Here is a 17482-nt window from a genome sequence, read left to right as displayed (position 1 = left end):
TCCACTCAATTCTAGTATACTAATATTCTACCACTAGAGCCACAGCTTTATTTCCATCTTTTTTTTTTTTATTATCAGTTATGGGACTTGAACTCTGGGCCTGGGTGCTGTCCCTGAGCTTTCAGCTCAAGGCTAGCACTCTACTCCTTGAGCCACAGCACCATATGGTGGTTAATTGGAGATAAGTGTCTCCTGGACTCTCTTGCCCTGGCTGGCTTTGAAGTGCAATCCTCAGATCTCAGCTTCCTGAATAGTTAGGACTGAGCCACTGGCACCCTGCCCATTTTCACGGTTTTTCTTTTGTTGTTGTTATTGTTGTTGTTGTTGTTGTTGTTAGTTAATTGCAGATAAGAATCTCGTGGTCTCTTCCTGCCCAGGCTGTCTCTGAACCATGAGCCTCCTGAGTAGCTAGGATTACAGAAGTGAGCCATTAATGCCTGGCATATTTGAGATGGCAAGTGTCCCTTAAAGGTTCGTGTATTAAAAACTTGATCTCCAAGATGGTGGGTAAAAATTTTAAGAAATGGGTATAGAGGACCTCAGACACTTATCCTTTCTCTCTTTTGAGCAGTTTTGTCCTGTATCACAAGTCTCCAAAATAAGGAAGCCAACTGATCCTGGTTTGAAACTTCCAAAACTGTGAACCAAAACAAAGCTTTTCTGTACTACTTCATTATCTCAGGTATTTGTTATAGTGACAGAAAGAAATCTCAAGGGTGTCCAAATAAATAAAATATGACAAACCAATCCTGATTCTTCCTAAAGTGAATCTAGTTTCTAATTCTTCAACATCTTCAGCTTTTAAAAATGTGTTTACTACCATACCTCTTTGGTGTCATGAAAATATTCTCAAAAGGAAAAAACATACTTTAAGTAAAAATGCATCTGAAAAGCTGCTACTTTGGAAGCATCTGTTAGCATTTTCTTAAAATTTGATTCGTATTCAAAAAGATATCTTTAACTGAATTTTCTCCACACAAATTTCACACTTATTTCCCCTGCATTAATTCAAAATTAGATTTGAAATGGATTTGGATAATGATCTTATTTTAACATCAACACTGTTTGGACATGATCTTTGATCAGGTTGCATGCAATAGAAAAAGATGTCTTTGAGATTGATTAATTTTTTTGTTTGCGTTCCTTAAAAAAAGTGTGATAGGAACCTAAAATATTGTAGGACCATTATATTCCATGTATGACTTTATGATATAACTGAAATTCATTAGTCTCCTCTCATAGAAATAATAGATGATTAGAAGCGATATTGGTCATTTATTTCAAATTCCAACTTGGTTGGAGTAGGGAGAATTTCTGAATGGTTTTTTTTATGCTACAAAAATAGGTCTTTATTCTTAGGAAAATATAGTCAGAGCTAGCTTCCTTATGCTATACATAAAATCTTAACATCAGAGGCAGTACAGATAGTACAGAGTTTTTAAACTGATCTCCAAACAAGCACAAACCCACTATTTTGAAGGAAAAAACAAAAACAAAAAAAAAACAAGTAATTTGAGGTTTTTGGTTAATGACAGTACTTCATATATCTAATCCAAATCAAAAGGCCTGCAGTGAATGTTTTTAAGAAATTAATGCATTAATTACAATAAAAATATTTAAAAAATCAAAACCCAATCAAAAAAAGAAATTAATGCACAGAACTCAATAGTTCTAACTAAATTTATTTCAGTTAATACTATATACTTAATAAAATGTATGTTCTTCGCCTAATGATGCCTAGAGAGGGGTAAGAGAAAGAGAAGAGAGTAGCTAGGCACCTAAATTTGCTTGAACCTGTGACGAAAGATATAGCTCAAGTGGTAGAAGGTCTGCCTAGCAAATACAGGTCACTGAATTCAAAGCTTAGTTATGTGCGTGCACGTAACTCACACTCACATTTCTTAAATTCTAAGTAAAAGTTATTTTACTTATACAGTTACCCTTAATCTATACAATTTATCTATATAACTCTAAATTTGAAAATCTAGGTTTTTCTGAATTAAAAGCCCTTTATTTTTCCCTCCTCAGAGAGGATTGCACTGAATCCTGTGAGTCACATCTTATCAGTGACTGACATTAACTTTATGATGCCAGCAGTTAATGAGAGCACAGGAATTTGGTCTTCCTTTTTCACTGTTGTATGCAGCAAAATACTTGGTATAAACATATAACTTACGATCTTGCTACTCTCAAAATGTGACCGTGCTAAAGGTCCTCCATGTACCACAGTGGGTGAATCCATCCAAGAAGTTCAAAATAATCTGGGAACTGGCTCCCAATGACTAGAAGAGGTTAGGAACTGAATCTGCATTTCCCCTGTAAGAAAAGGAGGCTGAATGTAAATCTCATGAATATTCTTCCTAAATTAAAGCAGAAGATCTTCATGCACCTTCTTGGTTTTATAGCCAGAAAGAATCCAGAACTGTGGATAATAAAGTTTTCTGGAAAAGGTCCCATTTAGAAGAGTGGTTTTATCTGTTCCATTTTTTTTTTCTGAGTAAACGTCTCAGCACTCATTTTGAATGTTCATTTTATTGTCTATGCTTTTTTACAAGGGAATCCAGGTCTATTAAAGATTGTCATTAAAGTGTCTTACTGTGGGATAAGTGGTGCTTTCAGGAAGGTGTAAATGTGAGTGTTGATAAGTACGTTGGACACAGTGAGCTTTTCTCTGAAATGATCAGCTTCATTTGTTTCTCTGGAAGTTGAAGTTGGTTTTGTGCTTGCTGACTCATTATTAGCAATTGCATAAGAAACGCTAGTATTCATCACCTCACTTTGGTCTCTTCAGTTTCTATTTGAGGCCATCATTTCCTTATTGCCTTTGAACATTCTGGCAATTCCTCATTGCCCACAACCTTTGTTTTATTCACTACGAAAGTCACTCCATAGAGGTCATAGTTAATGGGGTTGGTCCTATTCCAAAAAGCAGTTGCTAAGTCTCTGGCATGAGTTGAGAATGGATATGGGGAATTAAAAAAAAAGAACTATTGGTCATTTTGCTGCCTCCAAGAAGTCAGTGATTCACTGCTTCCTGAAACCGCATTGCCTTTCCACATTTTCTAGGGAAATGTGAAAGGCCACATGTAGGATGAGAAATTTTCAATTGCTTTGAATTGTGTCCTTTACTTTGGAGAGGTAATGGGCAGAAGTCTCAGGAGAGGCCTCCTTAATTTACAAGACTGCCTATGTGCCATCCCTTTTGCATCTCCACAAATATTCCCTACAGATATCTCTTCAATATGGGCATAAAAAGCTCCTGTATTCTGGAACAGAAGTTACATCTTCCAAAGGGGGAATTCGTAAAACACAGGGAAGAACAACACTCTACACAAGAGGATTCTCACAAGGACTACTAACCTGAGAGACAGACAAAAATAGTAAGTTCTCACTACACTGTTGGTGGGAGTGTAAACTGGTTCAGCCACTCTGGAAAGCTGTGTGGCGGTTCCTCAAAAGACTAAACATAGCACTCCCTTATGATCCAGCAATCCCACTCCTGGGCATTTACCCAAACAATGACAAACAAGGCCATATTAAACCTGCCAGCACAACTATGGGCATTGAAGCATTGTTTAAAATAGCTAAGGTATGGAACCAATCCTGATGCCCCTTAGTAGATGAATGATCAAGAAGATGTGGTACGTATACACACTGGAGTTGTGTGCCTCCATCGAAAAAATGGCATTGCTCTATCATAAGGAAATGTTAAGATCTGGAAAAAAGGCCCAAAGCAAGCCAGGCCCAAAGAAATATAGATTGCATAGCTTCCCACATCTGTAATAACTAGAATAGGTCTATGATATTCTTAGCAGGTGATCACAGTAGCCCAATTACTAAGTTCATAGGACCATATATAATTAAGCATATAAAATTGAACTCCAAAAATTGGAAACAAGAGGTTCTTTTCATGTCCTGTATGCAGTTATTTCTATTTTTTCTTTCTGTTTTAGTGTTCTTTGTCTTATATATAAGCTTTTCTGATCCATAAAAGGGAAAGGGGATCACAGAAACAGCAAGACAAAGGATAAACTAATGCAACAATGATACCCACTAGACATTATGTGGAAATGAACTTTATAATCTGGGGGGAAGGGCAGTGGGGGTGGTAAGTGGGAGAAAATGAAGGAAAGGGTAATGGTGTATAAAAAGAAATGCACTTATTCCTTACTTTTGTGACTGTAACTCCCCTGTTCATCACCTTTACAATAAAAATACATTAATATTACTGTGGAAATCAAATTTAAAGAAAAATGCCAGTGAATTACGGTTAAATATTATAATTAACAAAAAATTGTAAATAAAATGAAGATATGAGATGAAAAAATAAATAATAATAAGATCTCTTTGGGGAAGGATGTTCTGAGCTACCGCTGAGTTTGTGGAGTGTGTGCATGCATTCCATATCACATGTGGGGAAGTTTTTCTTAGTGTCACAATGTATAAAAATTTCTACCCAGGAAGTTGAGTCATTACGATCATACTCTGAAACAGCAAGTAGTATCGCTTCCTGTTATGTAGGTCTCTGGTTCTTTTTGAGATACTCCACACTAGGGGAAACAGATCTGGATACACAATTTTGAAAATTACTTTAAGAAACTCAAGGTTGCCCCTTGTCCAAGATAAAGAAGTAGCATTATTTTTGTGACAGCTTTGGAGAGAAAGCCTGAATGGTTTATTCGGAATGATAATTAAGATTTTTTTCCTTCTTTGGAACAAAATATAAGCTCTTGCATAACCTTACTCTAAAACACAGAGCACAGCGAGAGCCTACTCAGCAGTCTTGTCAGATAATTTTAGTTCAGTGTCTTCATGAAATGATTCCCAATGTAAAACAGCACTCGGTAACTATCTTCAGTCATTTACTTTTTCATTTTCCTGGTGTTCTCTGGTCATGAAAGCTGAAACCGTTAACACATACTCATACACTCAAAAAGATAGAGATAGATAGAGGTGCTTAGGACAAATATACAGTGATACATTGTAAAGTTTGCTCCTTTTTATCTAGTGCTTCATTTTTTTTACTTAGTGCTTTTCTTCATTTGACAGGTAAAACCTTAGCAGTATAGGAGAATTTTGATAGAATGAGGCTATGCTGTTTCAGTTTAAAATAGAAATGAAAATATATGTTCTCTACAGGAATGCACACTCCATGCAAGCAATCTACTGTGTTTTCTCACAAGTTTTCACTTGGGAAGTTTATGGCCAGAGAGCATGTTGGCAGTATGCAGCCAGGATCTTTATTGTTTTTTATATTTTTATTGTAATTAATAAAAGGGTTACATGATATTTGCCAGATAGAAGGTGCATTAATTCACATACATTGATACCCTTTCACATGTCTTGGTACCCATTACCCTCCCCCCACCCCCCCATCTTGGTTTTCCCCCCTTCCCTATCAAATTTCAAATAACCAAATACAAATAAATTCAATATATCAGATAACAAAGTGAGATACTGTAACAATATGAGCCAGGATCTTTATATATACTACCTCTCAGCCTCAGTTTCCTCATTTGCAAAGTGGTAATGATGTTCTAGACTCTCTGATGCTGTTTTGAAGGATGGAAAAAGAAAAAAAAACTAATTCTTAGGATTTTTATTTGTTCAGACGTTTATAGGTTGTCTACCATCCATTCATTTATTCAGAGAAGCCTTTGATATATCTGAATTCCATCTTCCTCTATATTCATCATTGTTTGCATTTCATTCCAGGAGCTAGAAGCAAGGGTAGGAATTTTGGACAAATTACTCTATAGAGACAATATGTTCTTGGTAATTTTCAAAATCAGATCATCTAAAATTGAACAGTGTATCGGTTTGTCTGAATCTGAAAATCTTGCATCGAGTGTATAGGTGTTGTGGTAACATTGCTTCCCGATGATCCTCACCCAGCCTCACCACGTGCTTTGCTCTCAACTGAGTGCTTTGTGTGCATTTCATCCTCTTGTTTAGCCTCTGTTCCTGTTCTTGTTCCCCTCTTGTCCATCCACTGTTCTTACGCCTGTTCCACACATGGGGAAGCTGAGGCTGACAGCTTCAGCAGCTTGTCTAAGGCGTTGCAGCTGCTTCATGCTCTAAAAGGGATTTGAATGTAGGCAATGTGATCTTGATATCCATAACCTTAGGTATAGTCTATTGTAAGAACACCTGTGGAGTTTCCCTGAAACACCATCATCCCAAGGTTTTGGAAAAAGGGATTAATCTCTCTTTCTCAACAGTTCTTCACCGGTATAGTGGATGCTCATTCCTTGGTCATAGATTTATTCTGACTAGAAAGTAGACTAGTGCAGACATATAAAGAGAATAAGCAGGATTTGTATCAGTGTAACAACTTAGATGTGTGGGGTAATAAAACTAGCTAAGTGACTACTTCTTATTTTCATTTTATTTTTTTATTATCGAGGTAATGTATAGAGGGGTTGCAGTTACATTCGCTAGAAAGTGGGGGCATTACTTCTCACACATTGATAGCCCTACTCATATTTTTGTCCCTATTTCCCTTCTCTTCCCCCTCCCAATCATCTTGTTTCCCCCTTCCATTTCCTATTTCAAATAAACAAACGTATATACAATAGGCCAGGTAACAAAGTCAGACACAGTAACAATGTGACTACTTCTTCAGAAAAAAAGAACCTCAGAATGGAATTGAAGATAGGTGATAATAATCCACACCTATAATCCTCCTTACTCAGGAGGCTCAGATCTGAGGATCAAGGTTCAAAACTAGCTGGGGGCAGAAAAGATCTTGAGATCTTTATGTTTAATTAATCAGCAAAAAGCTAGAAGTAGATACATGGCTAATGTGGTAAAGTGCCAGCCTTTACTGAATAAAAAAACTAAGCAAGTGCTTAAGTTCCTAAGTTCAAGTCCCAGTACCAGTGCATACATGCACACATACACACACACACACACACGCACACGAGAGAGATCCACAAATGGTAACAGGACAGTATTTCAAATGAAGTAGAACATATATATTCACCAGGTTTTGTTGTTATCTGTGTCTTTATATCATAAGCATCCTTAGTGACTCAGGATCACTATGGCAAAAGCCACCTGTAGGAATTATATGTTGTGTTTACCTTTTGTTTAATATTCAGTTCATCTTCTTAAATATGAATTGTTGGCCATTGTGAATCATCATATTCACAAGAGAGAAAGTAGAATCCACACATTATTCCCTAGCCTCAAACACAGTGTTGATGTGTAGGATCATGTGAATACACGAAGAGATCAAAGCTGTTCTCTTTGAAAATATCTTTGTGCCACTGAGACCAGTTGATTCAGCAAGAAGAAAATGAGTTCATGCAACATTATTGAACTCTAATATTCCAACATCTTCCCAGAACTCTTATTAGGATTGTTTTTGTTTACACAATCCTATGAGATTTTATCTGACCTCGTATTTGATGCTACTATTACTCAAATGTGTGGGTGGTGTAGGTATTATTAAGCCACTTTACAGATGAGGAAATTGACATTAATAGAGTTTAAAGAGCTTGTCCAAGGTCAGGAAGCTTATAAAGAGCAGAGCCAGCAGCTGAAGTTATGTCTTCGGACTCTAGGTTACAAATTTGCTTTTTTTCCCACACGGGCTCTGCTTTGTCAAAGAGGAGCTATCAGTAGTGCTACTGTAGATTTTCTTAGTGGCAGGTCTGATTCTGGGGGATAGAACCTCGGGACTTCACATGGCATAGATTTTCTTCGTGCTATGAATGCTTCTACTGTGTCTTTGAGGTCTAGCCCTGCCTTTTTGCCCTTACCTCCAGTGTGGCAGAAGCAGGTAGGCCTGGCTTTTCATCTGAGACGTGTGTGTGTGTGTGTGTGTGTGTGTGTGTGTGTGTGTGTGTGTGTGTGTACGTGTGCACATACACACATCAATACTGAGGCTTGAAATCAGGGCCTAGACAATGTGTCCTAGCTCTTTTTTATTCAAGACTGATGACACTCTACCACTTGAGCCACAGCTCCACTTCTGGCTTTTTGGTGGTTAATTGGAAGGTAAAAGTCTTACAGACTTTCTTGCCTGGACTGACTTGGAACTGTGTTCCTCAGAACTCAGCCTCCTGAGTAGTTAGGATTACACATGTGAACCACAAGTGCCCAGCTAACAGTGACTCTTATTTCTCCACATATGTGCTTTGGAATCCAGCAGAGATTTTATTTCCCAGACTCATTGTCCTTTTAGTCACAGTCCTTCTCATTGCACCTATTTTTATACTTTCTTCCATGTTTTGAAAGAATTGCATATTTGACAGACAGGTGGTCCAATGGATTCAGGTGATAAGGCTGGAACTGTGGTTGATTTAAGAGATTACAAGATTTAGCACAAAGCTAAAGGCTAGCACCAGCTAGCCCTGGGCATCCCTGAAATGGGGAGCAATAGGCCAGTGCTGGCAGTTTATTCTTCTTAAATCTGGAAGGTCTTGGGCATTTTCCTGGAATTCTGCTGGCTAGTACAGAGGCAATAACTTTGATCTGATTAAAAATAATGATGTTTAATTGTGGAGACTGGCTCTACACAACAGGTAGATGGTTGAATAATTAGAATCACGGCACTTTCCTAACAGAAGCAAAATATACTCCCATAGATACATAAAACCCTAATAAAGCTAGTCTATCTTTTTCTGATAGACATATGAGGTTGACCAAACTCTTGAAGTCAGAATGCTGATCGTCTGTCATACGCTAGCTGTGGCTGTCATCCAGATTTTAATCTTCTCAGAAAATCGAGTATTTGCCAAAAACATCAACTTCTACAACGTGAGGCCTCCTCTTGACCGTAAGTAATGCCTGCCATCCTTCTTCATGACTGTGGGTTCAGTGTCCATTTGAAGCCCCCATTTCTCTTTTTATCTATCATACTTGGAGAATAAGATAAGCTTTCAGACCTTGGCTAGTCTAGGCAGAAAAGTTCACAAAAATCCTCTCCACATGAGGAAAACTGGACAAGGGGTGGTGCCTTTGATCTTAACAACAGGAAGTTTAAAGTCAGAAGATCATAGCTCAGGTATGCCTTGCAGCTAGTGAGAATCCATCTCCAAAAATATCCATCTCAAAAATAAGGCTGGAGGCATGATTCAAGCAGCAGAGCACCACCTAACAAACACAAGCCCGGACTTCAAACCTCAGTATTGCCAAATAATAACAATAACAAGATACAAGAGAGAAAAGACATAAAGACAGAGAACTTGCTCTCTCTCTATCCAAACTGCAGGACCTTAGAGCTTTTCCTTTGCTTAGCACTTTGACTTGAGTGTAAGGATTTAAGAATTACTATTATTCTTGTATTAAAGATTACATACTTGGTCAAGGTCTAGGGCTACGATAATGGGCAGATCGCCCATGAAATAGTTTGAAGGGAAATATGGCCATGATGGGAATGCCCCCGGAGGGAAACCAGAAGAATTCGATGTATAAGAAACCTACTGGATGTTTTCCTTATAAATTTCACTTAATCCTCTGCAAGTCATGGAAATCTTCACTATTACTATTATAATATCTATATTTATAATAGATAAATATATAAATGCATAAATTATAAATATATTTATACTAGTTATAATATCTTTTCAGAAATAATACCTGGATCTAATTATTGTTTTCAATACAACTACCACTGTCTCCCATTCCTTCAACCACCAATTATTTCAAATTATAAGCTACCATAGTTCTTCTTAAGTATTTGTGGCCAAGCATTGGTGGCTCATGCCTATAATCCTAGATACTCAGGAGGTTGAAATCTGAGGCGGTTTAAAGCTAGCTAGGGCACAAAAGTCTGTGAGACTCTTATCTCCAGTTAACCACCAGAAAACAGAAAATGATGCTGTAGCTCAATGCAGTAAAGCTGTATAACCTTGAGCTGAAGAGCTCAGCCGCGGTGCCCAGGCCCAGAGTTCAAACCCCATGACCACCACCACCACCAACAACAAAAGTATTTGTAGTATCATTTTCATTACTCTGTAATAGAAATTCATAGAAGTACTTAATGACAAATGAGTAAAGAAATACCCTGATAGATAAATGTAATTCATTAGGAATGAATATTCTAAAAATGATGTGTTTTGTTTTGTCTAGTAAAGGTTGCTAATTTGATGCTATGCCTGACATTTGGAATGGCCATCTCACTTGACCTATTTCACTTTGAATTTTTCTTTAAAGCCACACCATTTCCAAACAGCTTTAAGTGTTTTACCTGTGAAAATGCAGGGGATAATTACAATTGCAACCGATGGGCAGAAGACAAGTGGTGTCCACAAAGTAAGTATCCTGAGTTTGGATGACTCGTGATCTGACTTCATTTACCTTTCCCCTGATATGCTTGAGCAGAGATTCTGATGTAATGGATTAGCATACCAACATCCTGATTGTGTCCTTTACGTATCTAGAATTTTTATTTTAAGGGCCTGTTCAGACATCAGAATACCCTGAGAGGAACTTGAAAACTAGCTGTGGCATAGCCCCACTTTGCTGTTTTGAGCACTTCGAGGAAGAATTTCTTCAATGGTATTTACTAAGGAGAACAGATAGATCATAGTGTTGGCTAAGGTCTCCTAGCAATTTCAGAAATTCTGCTGGATGATACACTAGAAGAGTCATACTTATTGTCTTAAAGTAAAGGATACTTCCTCTATATCAGAGATACATTGGTGCTTGGGAAACTCACTTCTTCTTTTTTATTTAAATTATTTATTATGTTTATGTTTATTGTTAAGGTGATGTACAGAGGGTTGCAGTTATAATAGTCAGATCTTGAGAACATTTCTTTTTGAAGAGTATTTTTCTAACATTTGAGTAGCCTTTAGTTTGTTTAGTTCATTGGTATACCATCAGTGCTGGGCTCTTATTAGGAACTCAGTAAATATCTGTTGACAGAATAAATGGATGCCTTTGATTCAATAGTTAGGAATATTTTTTCTGAGCACCCACATATCTTTATAAACTACTAAGACTATATGTACATACTATCTGAATATATAAATCAACAGACTATATATTCTCTGAATATATATGAATGTATTCTGAATATATATGCACATATTCTCTGAACATGAACACACACACACACACACACACACACACACAGGCCTGAATGATCAGGACAAGCTGGAGATCTATAGGAAGAGGAGCAAATATGAAGGTTTTAAGGGCTAAGAGTTGGCTCAGCTTTTTCAATAGTCAGTCAATGGCCACTGTGATGGAGTAGGATGTGGAAAAAGGATCTCAGGAGGGACAAATGGATCAAGAACATGTAGCTTTTCATTCTCTGATAGATAGGATTCCATTGTTAATGTGATGGGAAGGCAGCAGTTTTAACCTAGGAAGTATGAGATATTAATTGTGTTCTAAAAGATTGTTTTGAAGAATGGATGGATGTGGAAAAAAGCAAAAATGGACACCAAGTGTGGAATATCATTTTTTCAGTTAGATGCTGGGGCTTTGCACCTGGTTGGTAGGAATAAAATTGTTGGGAACTTGAATGATTGATCACAAAAGGGTTAAATGTAAAGGAGACAGAATAAAATGATGGAAGATTTGTGATTGAAAATGTCTACATAGAGCTATGAGAAATTGGGCTATTCAGATTTCAAGGTATATATTTTTAAAGGATTTCAAATATAGAAATGAACAAACAAACAGTAAAACAAACTCTACCAGAGTTAGAGATTGTTAGTGTGGGTCTTCTGTTACCTAAATTTGTGGGAAGTTTTAGTCCCAATTATTTATAGCAATGAAATAACCTTGCGTGTGCCAGGTGAAAATTTTCTATAGAACAATAAATAATATACCTTGGAGATCTTAACAGGGCTTAAGAATCTTCCACTGTAAATTAGCAAATATGCCCGTGACATCAATATGGGCAATATTTTCACTATTTCTTTTCAAGAATAATTAATTACCAAAGTATTTCTCTTGAGGCCCTGGCATGTATGTGTGCATGTGTGATTGTGTGTATTTGTCTCTAGATTTTCACTGAAATTGGTGCTGTTAATTCAGTTTTTAAAGTTAGTACCTTGGAAACAATACCTTTCTTTATATAAGGTATTAACCTGTATTTTCTAGCCTACTTCAGAGAGTTGGCATTACTCTTTGACAAATCACATGAAATTCACTGAAAACTGAATAGAAAGGTTAGAATAGTAAATTGGGGCACTGCTGTGCAACCTCTTAGACCTTGTTATTTTTTTAATTGTCCCATAAACTGTTCCTACTATGTTTGTACATAATGTTCCAATTTGTATTTCATTAACAATAGCCATAGTGGCAGGTAAGTAGTGTACATGGCTAATTCTGTGTTAGGGAATTTCATCTCTCCACACATGGACTATTGCTGTCCATCCCCCAAACAGCATCAGAGTTGAGAAGGGTGAAGGAGTTGCTTCTGCATTGTCCACTCTGAGCAGGTCACTTTTAAGGAATTATCAAGGAATTATCAGGGAATGAGCTTACATTCCCGCACAGCATGACAGTTCATTGTTGATGATCTGCCAGTCAATACCCAAACACACTAACCATCTGGGATTATATTACATCTGGGTGTCATTTCTTACTTTTCATTTTTGTCATTGTTTAGAAGAGTGATAGTCAACCATTTTGTGGGGTTGAATAGGCCTGAAGCTATTGTCCTTTGTCATCTCATGTTTCCTTGCTTCCTTATAGCTTCATTTCTGCGGTCTGATGGTGTTGTTAAAAGAGATTCTCTATGTAACTGGATATGACAAGAATGACACTTCTTATTTTATTTGAGTTGGCTTTTGTGCTGACTTGTTAAAGCTGTTTTCACATGTGTGATGTATGTGACGTGTTCTGCATGAACTCATATAACTACATTTTTTAAATTCTTCTGTGTTTGGAATATAAAATGAAACTGTCTTTCCAAAACACATAGACTCCTTTTCCTTCTGAATTCAGAGGTATACCACTCTTGGTGGTGTGTGTGTGTGTGTGTGTGTGTGTGTGTGTGTGTGTGTGTGTGTGTGCATACCTGTGTCTGTGTCTGTGTCTGTGTGTATGTCTGTATGTGTGTGTTTGTTCTGGGGCTGTCTCTGAACTTTTTACTCAAAGATAGTACTCTACCACTTGTGCCACAGTTCTACTTCAGATAGGTAATTGAAGATAAGAGTCTCACTATATTTCTTGCTTGGGTTTGGTTGAAATGGATTTCTCAGATCTCAGCCTTCTGAATAGCTGGTGGTATGATCCACCAGCACCTAGGTAAGGTCACAACTCTTGTAGAGCACTCTGCAGTAGAATCCTACATGTAGAATCCTACATGCCACCTCTGTGACTCTATGCAAGAAACTGTACCACAATTTCTTTTTCTGTTTACAATATGACCTCTTGAAGCTTATGGTGAAGACTAAATGAGTAAACTTGAGTCATAAATGACTGGCTGATGGTATGTACCTAGTATGTGCTTCTTATTGTGAATATTATTTAAAGCTTATACTCCTGTCAAAATACAAGCACACTAACAGACTTACTGAAAAGAAAATGAGCTTATGGAAACCTTTCTGTACACTTAGTCTTCTTAAGTTTACTCCTGTGTTTTTTTAACCAGTCAATGATATTATGTTACGGTCCTTGATCAATGAACTAAGAACTCTTTGACTTGAAGTAGCTACAGCAAGAGACACAGAACCAAAGCAGACTATCCTAGGATGTTGACTAGAACCACTTTCTTGGAAGAACCCTAAGTAATTAAAAAAAAAGTGTGTGGTTAAAATGATAAGGTTAACCCTGTGTGGAAAGGGGAAAATTGTGCAAAGTAGAGATGGATGGGAAACTCAGGACACAAGTGTTAATCAAAGAAGAGGAGGGAAATGAAAATACAATGATAAGGAAAAGGCAAATATGTTGGAAGGATTGAAACGTGTGTAAGAACTAAGAAAGATGCGGTTGGTTGGGAACACCTTTTGCCACATATCGTAGAGGAAACAAGTGTAAAATGAATTGGCAACAAGTATTTAACCCATTTCATTTTAGATGCCCAGTTTTCCTCTTATTTTAGAATTCCAAACATATGCCTTAGAGAGAGAGAGAGAGAGAGAGAGAGAGAGAGAGAGAGAGAGAGAGAGAGAGAGAGAGAGAGAGAGAAGAGCTTAGAGACATAATACTTGCACATTCAATGAACAGACCCATGGTTTTTTATGAAAATCTTACACATGCCTTCCCCAGTTTTAGCTGACTCAGGAGGATGGGTGCCCATTTATATTCACTTTCAAAACACATGTCTACTTCAGAAGCTGATATGTTTCCAAAAATAATATCTAGAAATACTATATTTCTTAACTGTTGAATTTCTCCCCTAAGAAATTAAGGATACTCCTGATTTTTCAGTCATTTCTGAAGTGATGGCTGAAGCAGTTGCTTTTCTCATGTGGTCAATTAAGTATTTTTGTTTCTCTTACGTAGATACCCAGTATTGCTTGACAGTTCATCACTTCACCAACCAGGGGAGAAGTACCATCACCAAAAAGTGTGCATCTAAAAATGAATGCCATTTTGTTGGCTGCCGCCACAGTCAAGATTCTGAACATACGGTAAAGACAGCATGAGTGCATGAACATCCATTTCTCTCCTTTTTTCTAACTCTCCTCCTTGTCCTCCTCCCCTCCCCCTCCCCCTCCCATCTCTTCCTCCCTCCTCCTCCCCCTTCCCCTCCCTTCCTCCTCCTCCTCCTCTTCTTCCCCCTCCTCCTCCTCTTTCCCCTCCTCCTCCTCCTCCTCCTCCTCCTCCTCTTCTTCCTTCTCCTTTTCCTTGTCTGCTGTGGTTAATTGGAGATAAGAGTCTTATGGAGTTTCTGCCTAGGATTGGCTTTGAACCATGATCCTCAGATCTCATCCTCCTGAATAGTTAGGATTGCAGGCCTGAGCCACCATCACCCAGCAGCAAGAGCTTTTAGAAAGGTTTCTCTAGGTGAATCAGATGAGCAGACATAGTTGAGAACTATTGATGACTATGCCTTTCTGATACCTCACCATTCTAGAAGCTTTTAAGAATGAATAGTCTTGTCGGGCGCACGATGGCTCACACCTGTAATCCTAGCTACTCAGGAGGCTGAGATCTGAGGATCAAGGTTGAAAGCCAGCCCAGGCACAAAAGAACCTGAGACTCATATCTCCAATAGACCTCTAGAAAATGGGAAGTAGGACTTGGCTCTAGGGTAGGGCAGTAGTCTTGAGCTGAAGAGCTCAGTGGCGGTGCCCAGGCTGAATGAAAGCCCCATGATGCACAAAAAAAAAAAAGAGAGAGAGAGAGAATGAATAGTCTTATCCAGGCATGTCTTATCAAGACATGCTGAAAACTCTCTCAGGGACCCTTTCTCTGTCTCTCTGTCTTTCTCAATATCTCTGACTACTAGCAGCCATAATTATTAGCACAGCTAATGATAGAAGTCACGTGTGAGCATAGACAAGAGAGTCAGCATTATCCCTTATCAAGTAATACTGAGAAAGAAAATCAATGATCAGTCCATAAGACTCCTAGGTTTTGTTTCTGTATTTCCTTTTACAACCCTTTAAAATATGTAGTGACTTAATTAAGCAGCCTTGTTCAGTTTCCCTCCCTTCCACTTCTTTGCTTTATTTCTGCTTTCATTTGATACTGAAACACCTTAGGATAAAAAACTCTTAAGATGCTTTCCCCCCACCTTCCTGACCTGTGTGTGGGGTGGGGGTACCCAGAAGCCTAGATAACCAACTCCAGTGATCTGCTTCAGATGGAACTGAAAAGGCCCTTCTCTATTGCTGTATTTTATCCCTTTCTTCTTCCTCTTAACTGCTCTTCCCCCCACCCCTTTTTCTTTGTACAGGAGTGTAGGTCTTGCTGTGAAGGAATGATCTGCAATGTAGAATTGCCCACCAACCACACCAATGCAGTATTTGCTGTAATGCATGCTCAGAGAACGTCTGGCAGCAATGCCCTCATGCCCTACCTACCAGTATTTGTCTGGATCTTCATGCTTCCGCTGCTATGATGACACCATGCCTACAAGGGACAGAAACTAGCCCTCTAAAGCATGAGGAAGAAACTGTGTGCATGGTGAACTTTGGAGGGAAGACCTATCTTGCACTAGGTGAACAGTGCACATTGGACTGTGAGACAAGCCAGTGGTTTGTTTTGCTAAAATGTTCCTGCATGAAGTCACAGCACTGAGGATGGGGACAGTAAGGACTGGGAGGACCGACTTCCTCCCAGGCTTCTGATCCAAGGTGAAGTTCTACAAGAAGAATCTTTGATGAGTTAAATCCTAAAGGATGGATAGGACTGCTTAACCTCACTGACTCCCTCAGAGGCTGCTGGATCAGACTCTCTGGTTCCTATGATTAGCCCAGAGCATCTCTGTGACATTTAACCCTACCCCCCCCCAGAAATGTTTCCCTAATGCATCAATTTGCTTTCTATTACTGTAACCATTTCCAGAGATAATCAACTTACACAAGAGAAAAGATTTACTTTGGCTCTCAGTTTTGGAGGATGGTGCCATACTAGTTAGCCCGGTTGTGTGTTGAGACAGCACCTTCATGGTCAGGAGTGGAAATAAGAAAGAGAGGAAGAGGCTGAGATACTAAAATCCTTTTCAAGAGCATGCCCCCAGTGACCCAAAACCTCCCATTACTACCTACCCCTTAAAGGCTAGAGCCTAATAGTCCCACAGACTGGAAACAGAACCTTTTAACACACAGGCTTTTGGGGGAAATTCAGATTCCAAGCTAAAACACTCATGAACATACTCCATGGGAGAAAGAAACTGTAAAAAAAAAAAAACTCCAGTTGAAATAATAAGAAATGTATTTGCTACTTGTGAGGGGGATGGGTTGGGGTGGGGGAGAGGAATAAAGCTTTGGATTATACAAGTAAATGCATGCTGTGTATTTGTTGGCTGACACAAAGGCCTCTGATGAAACATTTACAGTCACTGAACTTGTGTTTCCACATACTATGGGTGATACATGCTAGATGAAAAAATTAAAATTTCATTCCAAACTGGTTTAGTTTGTTTTTGTCTTTTCTGGAAGAACTCTTTAGGGGAAGTAAAATGTAAACTTGTACACTGAGAAGACCAGGAGAGTTTTCTGATTCAGGGAGGTGATATTTTATCAAGTGATGCATCTTTAGTAACACCAGATTCAAGATTCCTAGTCAGAGGCAATGCAGGAGATTTTCCTCTGTCAGGCCACTTCCTCTTTGAAGGTCAGGCCCAGCAAGAAAACCATGGGTAAAATGCTTAGTCTGGATATCTGTTCTTTCCTTGTTCTAATAGAGTTTCAGAATTTCTTTTTTTTAATTGTTATTAAGGTGACGTAGAGAGGACTTACCATTTCATAAGTGAGGTAATGAATGCATTTCTTTTTGAGCAATGTCACCCCTTTCTTCAGTTTCTCCCTGTTTTTTTCTCTTGTCCCCACTCCAATCTCCGAATATCAAATGAATATCTTTTCCCTGCTTAGAGAACCTGGGAACCTTTCCCTTCCTG

At 38.3% G+C, this 17482-nt stretch overlaps 1 protein-coding gene across 4 annotated transcripts in view; it reads left to right on the top strand.

Moving 5' to 3' along the window:
* Lypd6b (LY6/PLAUR domain containing 6B) overlaps positions 1 to 17064 on the top strand; it is a 176298-nt gene extending 159234 nt beyond the window's left edge. For all 4 annotated transcript variants that reach the window (XM_090343118.1, XM_090343119.1, XM_090343120.1 and 1 more), the window contains 4 exons: positions 8638 to 8785; positions 10165 to 10263; positions 14419 to 14546; positions 15818 to 17064. In XM_090343118.1, coding sequence (XP_090199244.1) covers positions 8671 to 8785; positions 10165 to 10263; positions 14419 to 14546; positions 15818 to 15982 — 507 coding nt within the window. In that variant the 5' untranslated portion in view covers positions 8638 to 8670 and the 3' untranslated portion in view covers positions 15983 to 17064. The remainder of the gene's footprint in view (positions 1 to 8637; positions 8786 to 10164; positions 10264 to 14418; positions 14547 to 15817) is intronic.
* The last annotated feature ends 418 nt before the right edge of the window (positions 17065 to 17482 follow it).

Source organism: Megascapheus bottae, chromosome 12 (assembly GCF_031878675.1).
Source record: "Megascapheus bottae isolate mThoBot1 chromosome 12, mThoBot2.hap1, whole genome shotgun sequence".
NCBI classification, from domain to species: domain Eukaryota; kingdom Metazoa; phylum Chordata; class Mammalia; order Rodentia; family Geomyidae; genus Megascapheus; species Megascapheus bottae.
Note: the sequence above shows the minus strand (reverse complement) of the source record. Positions and strands in the feature narration are given on the sequence as shown.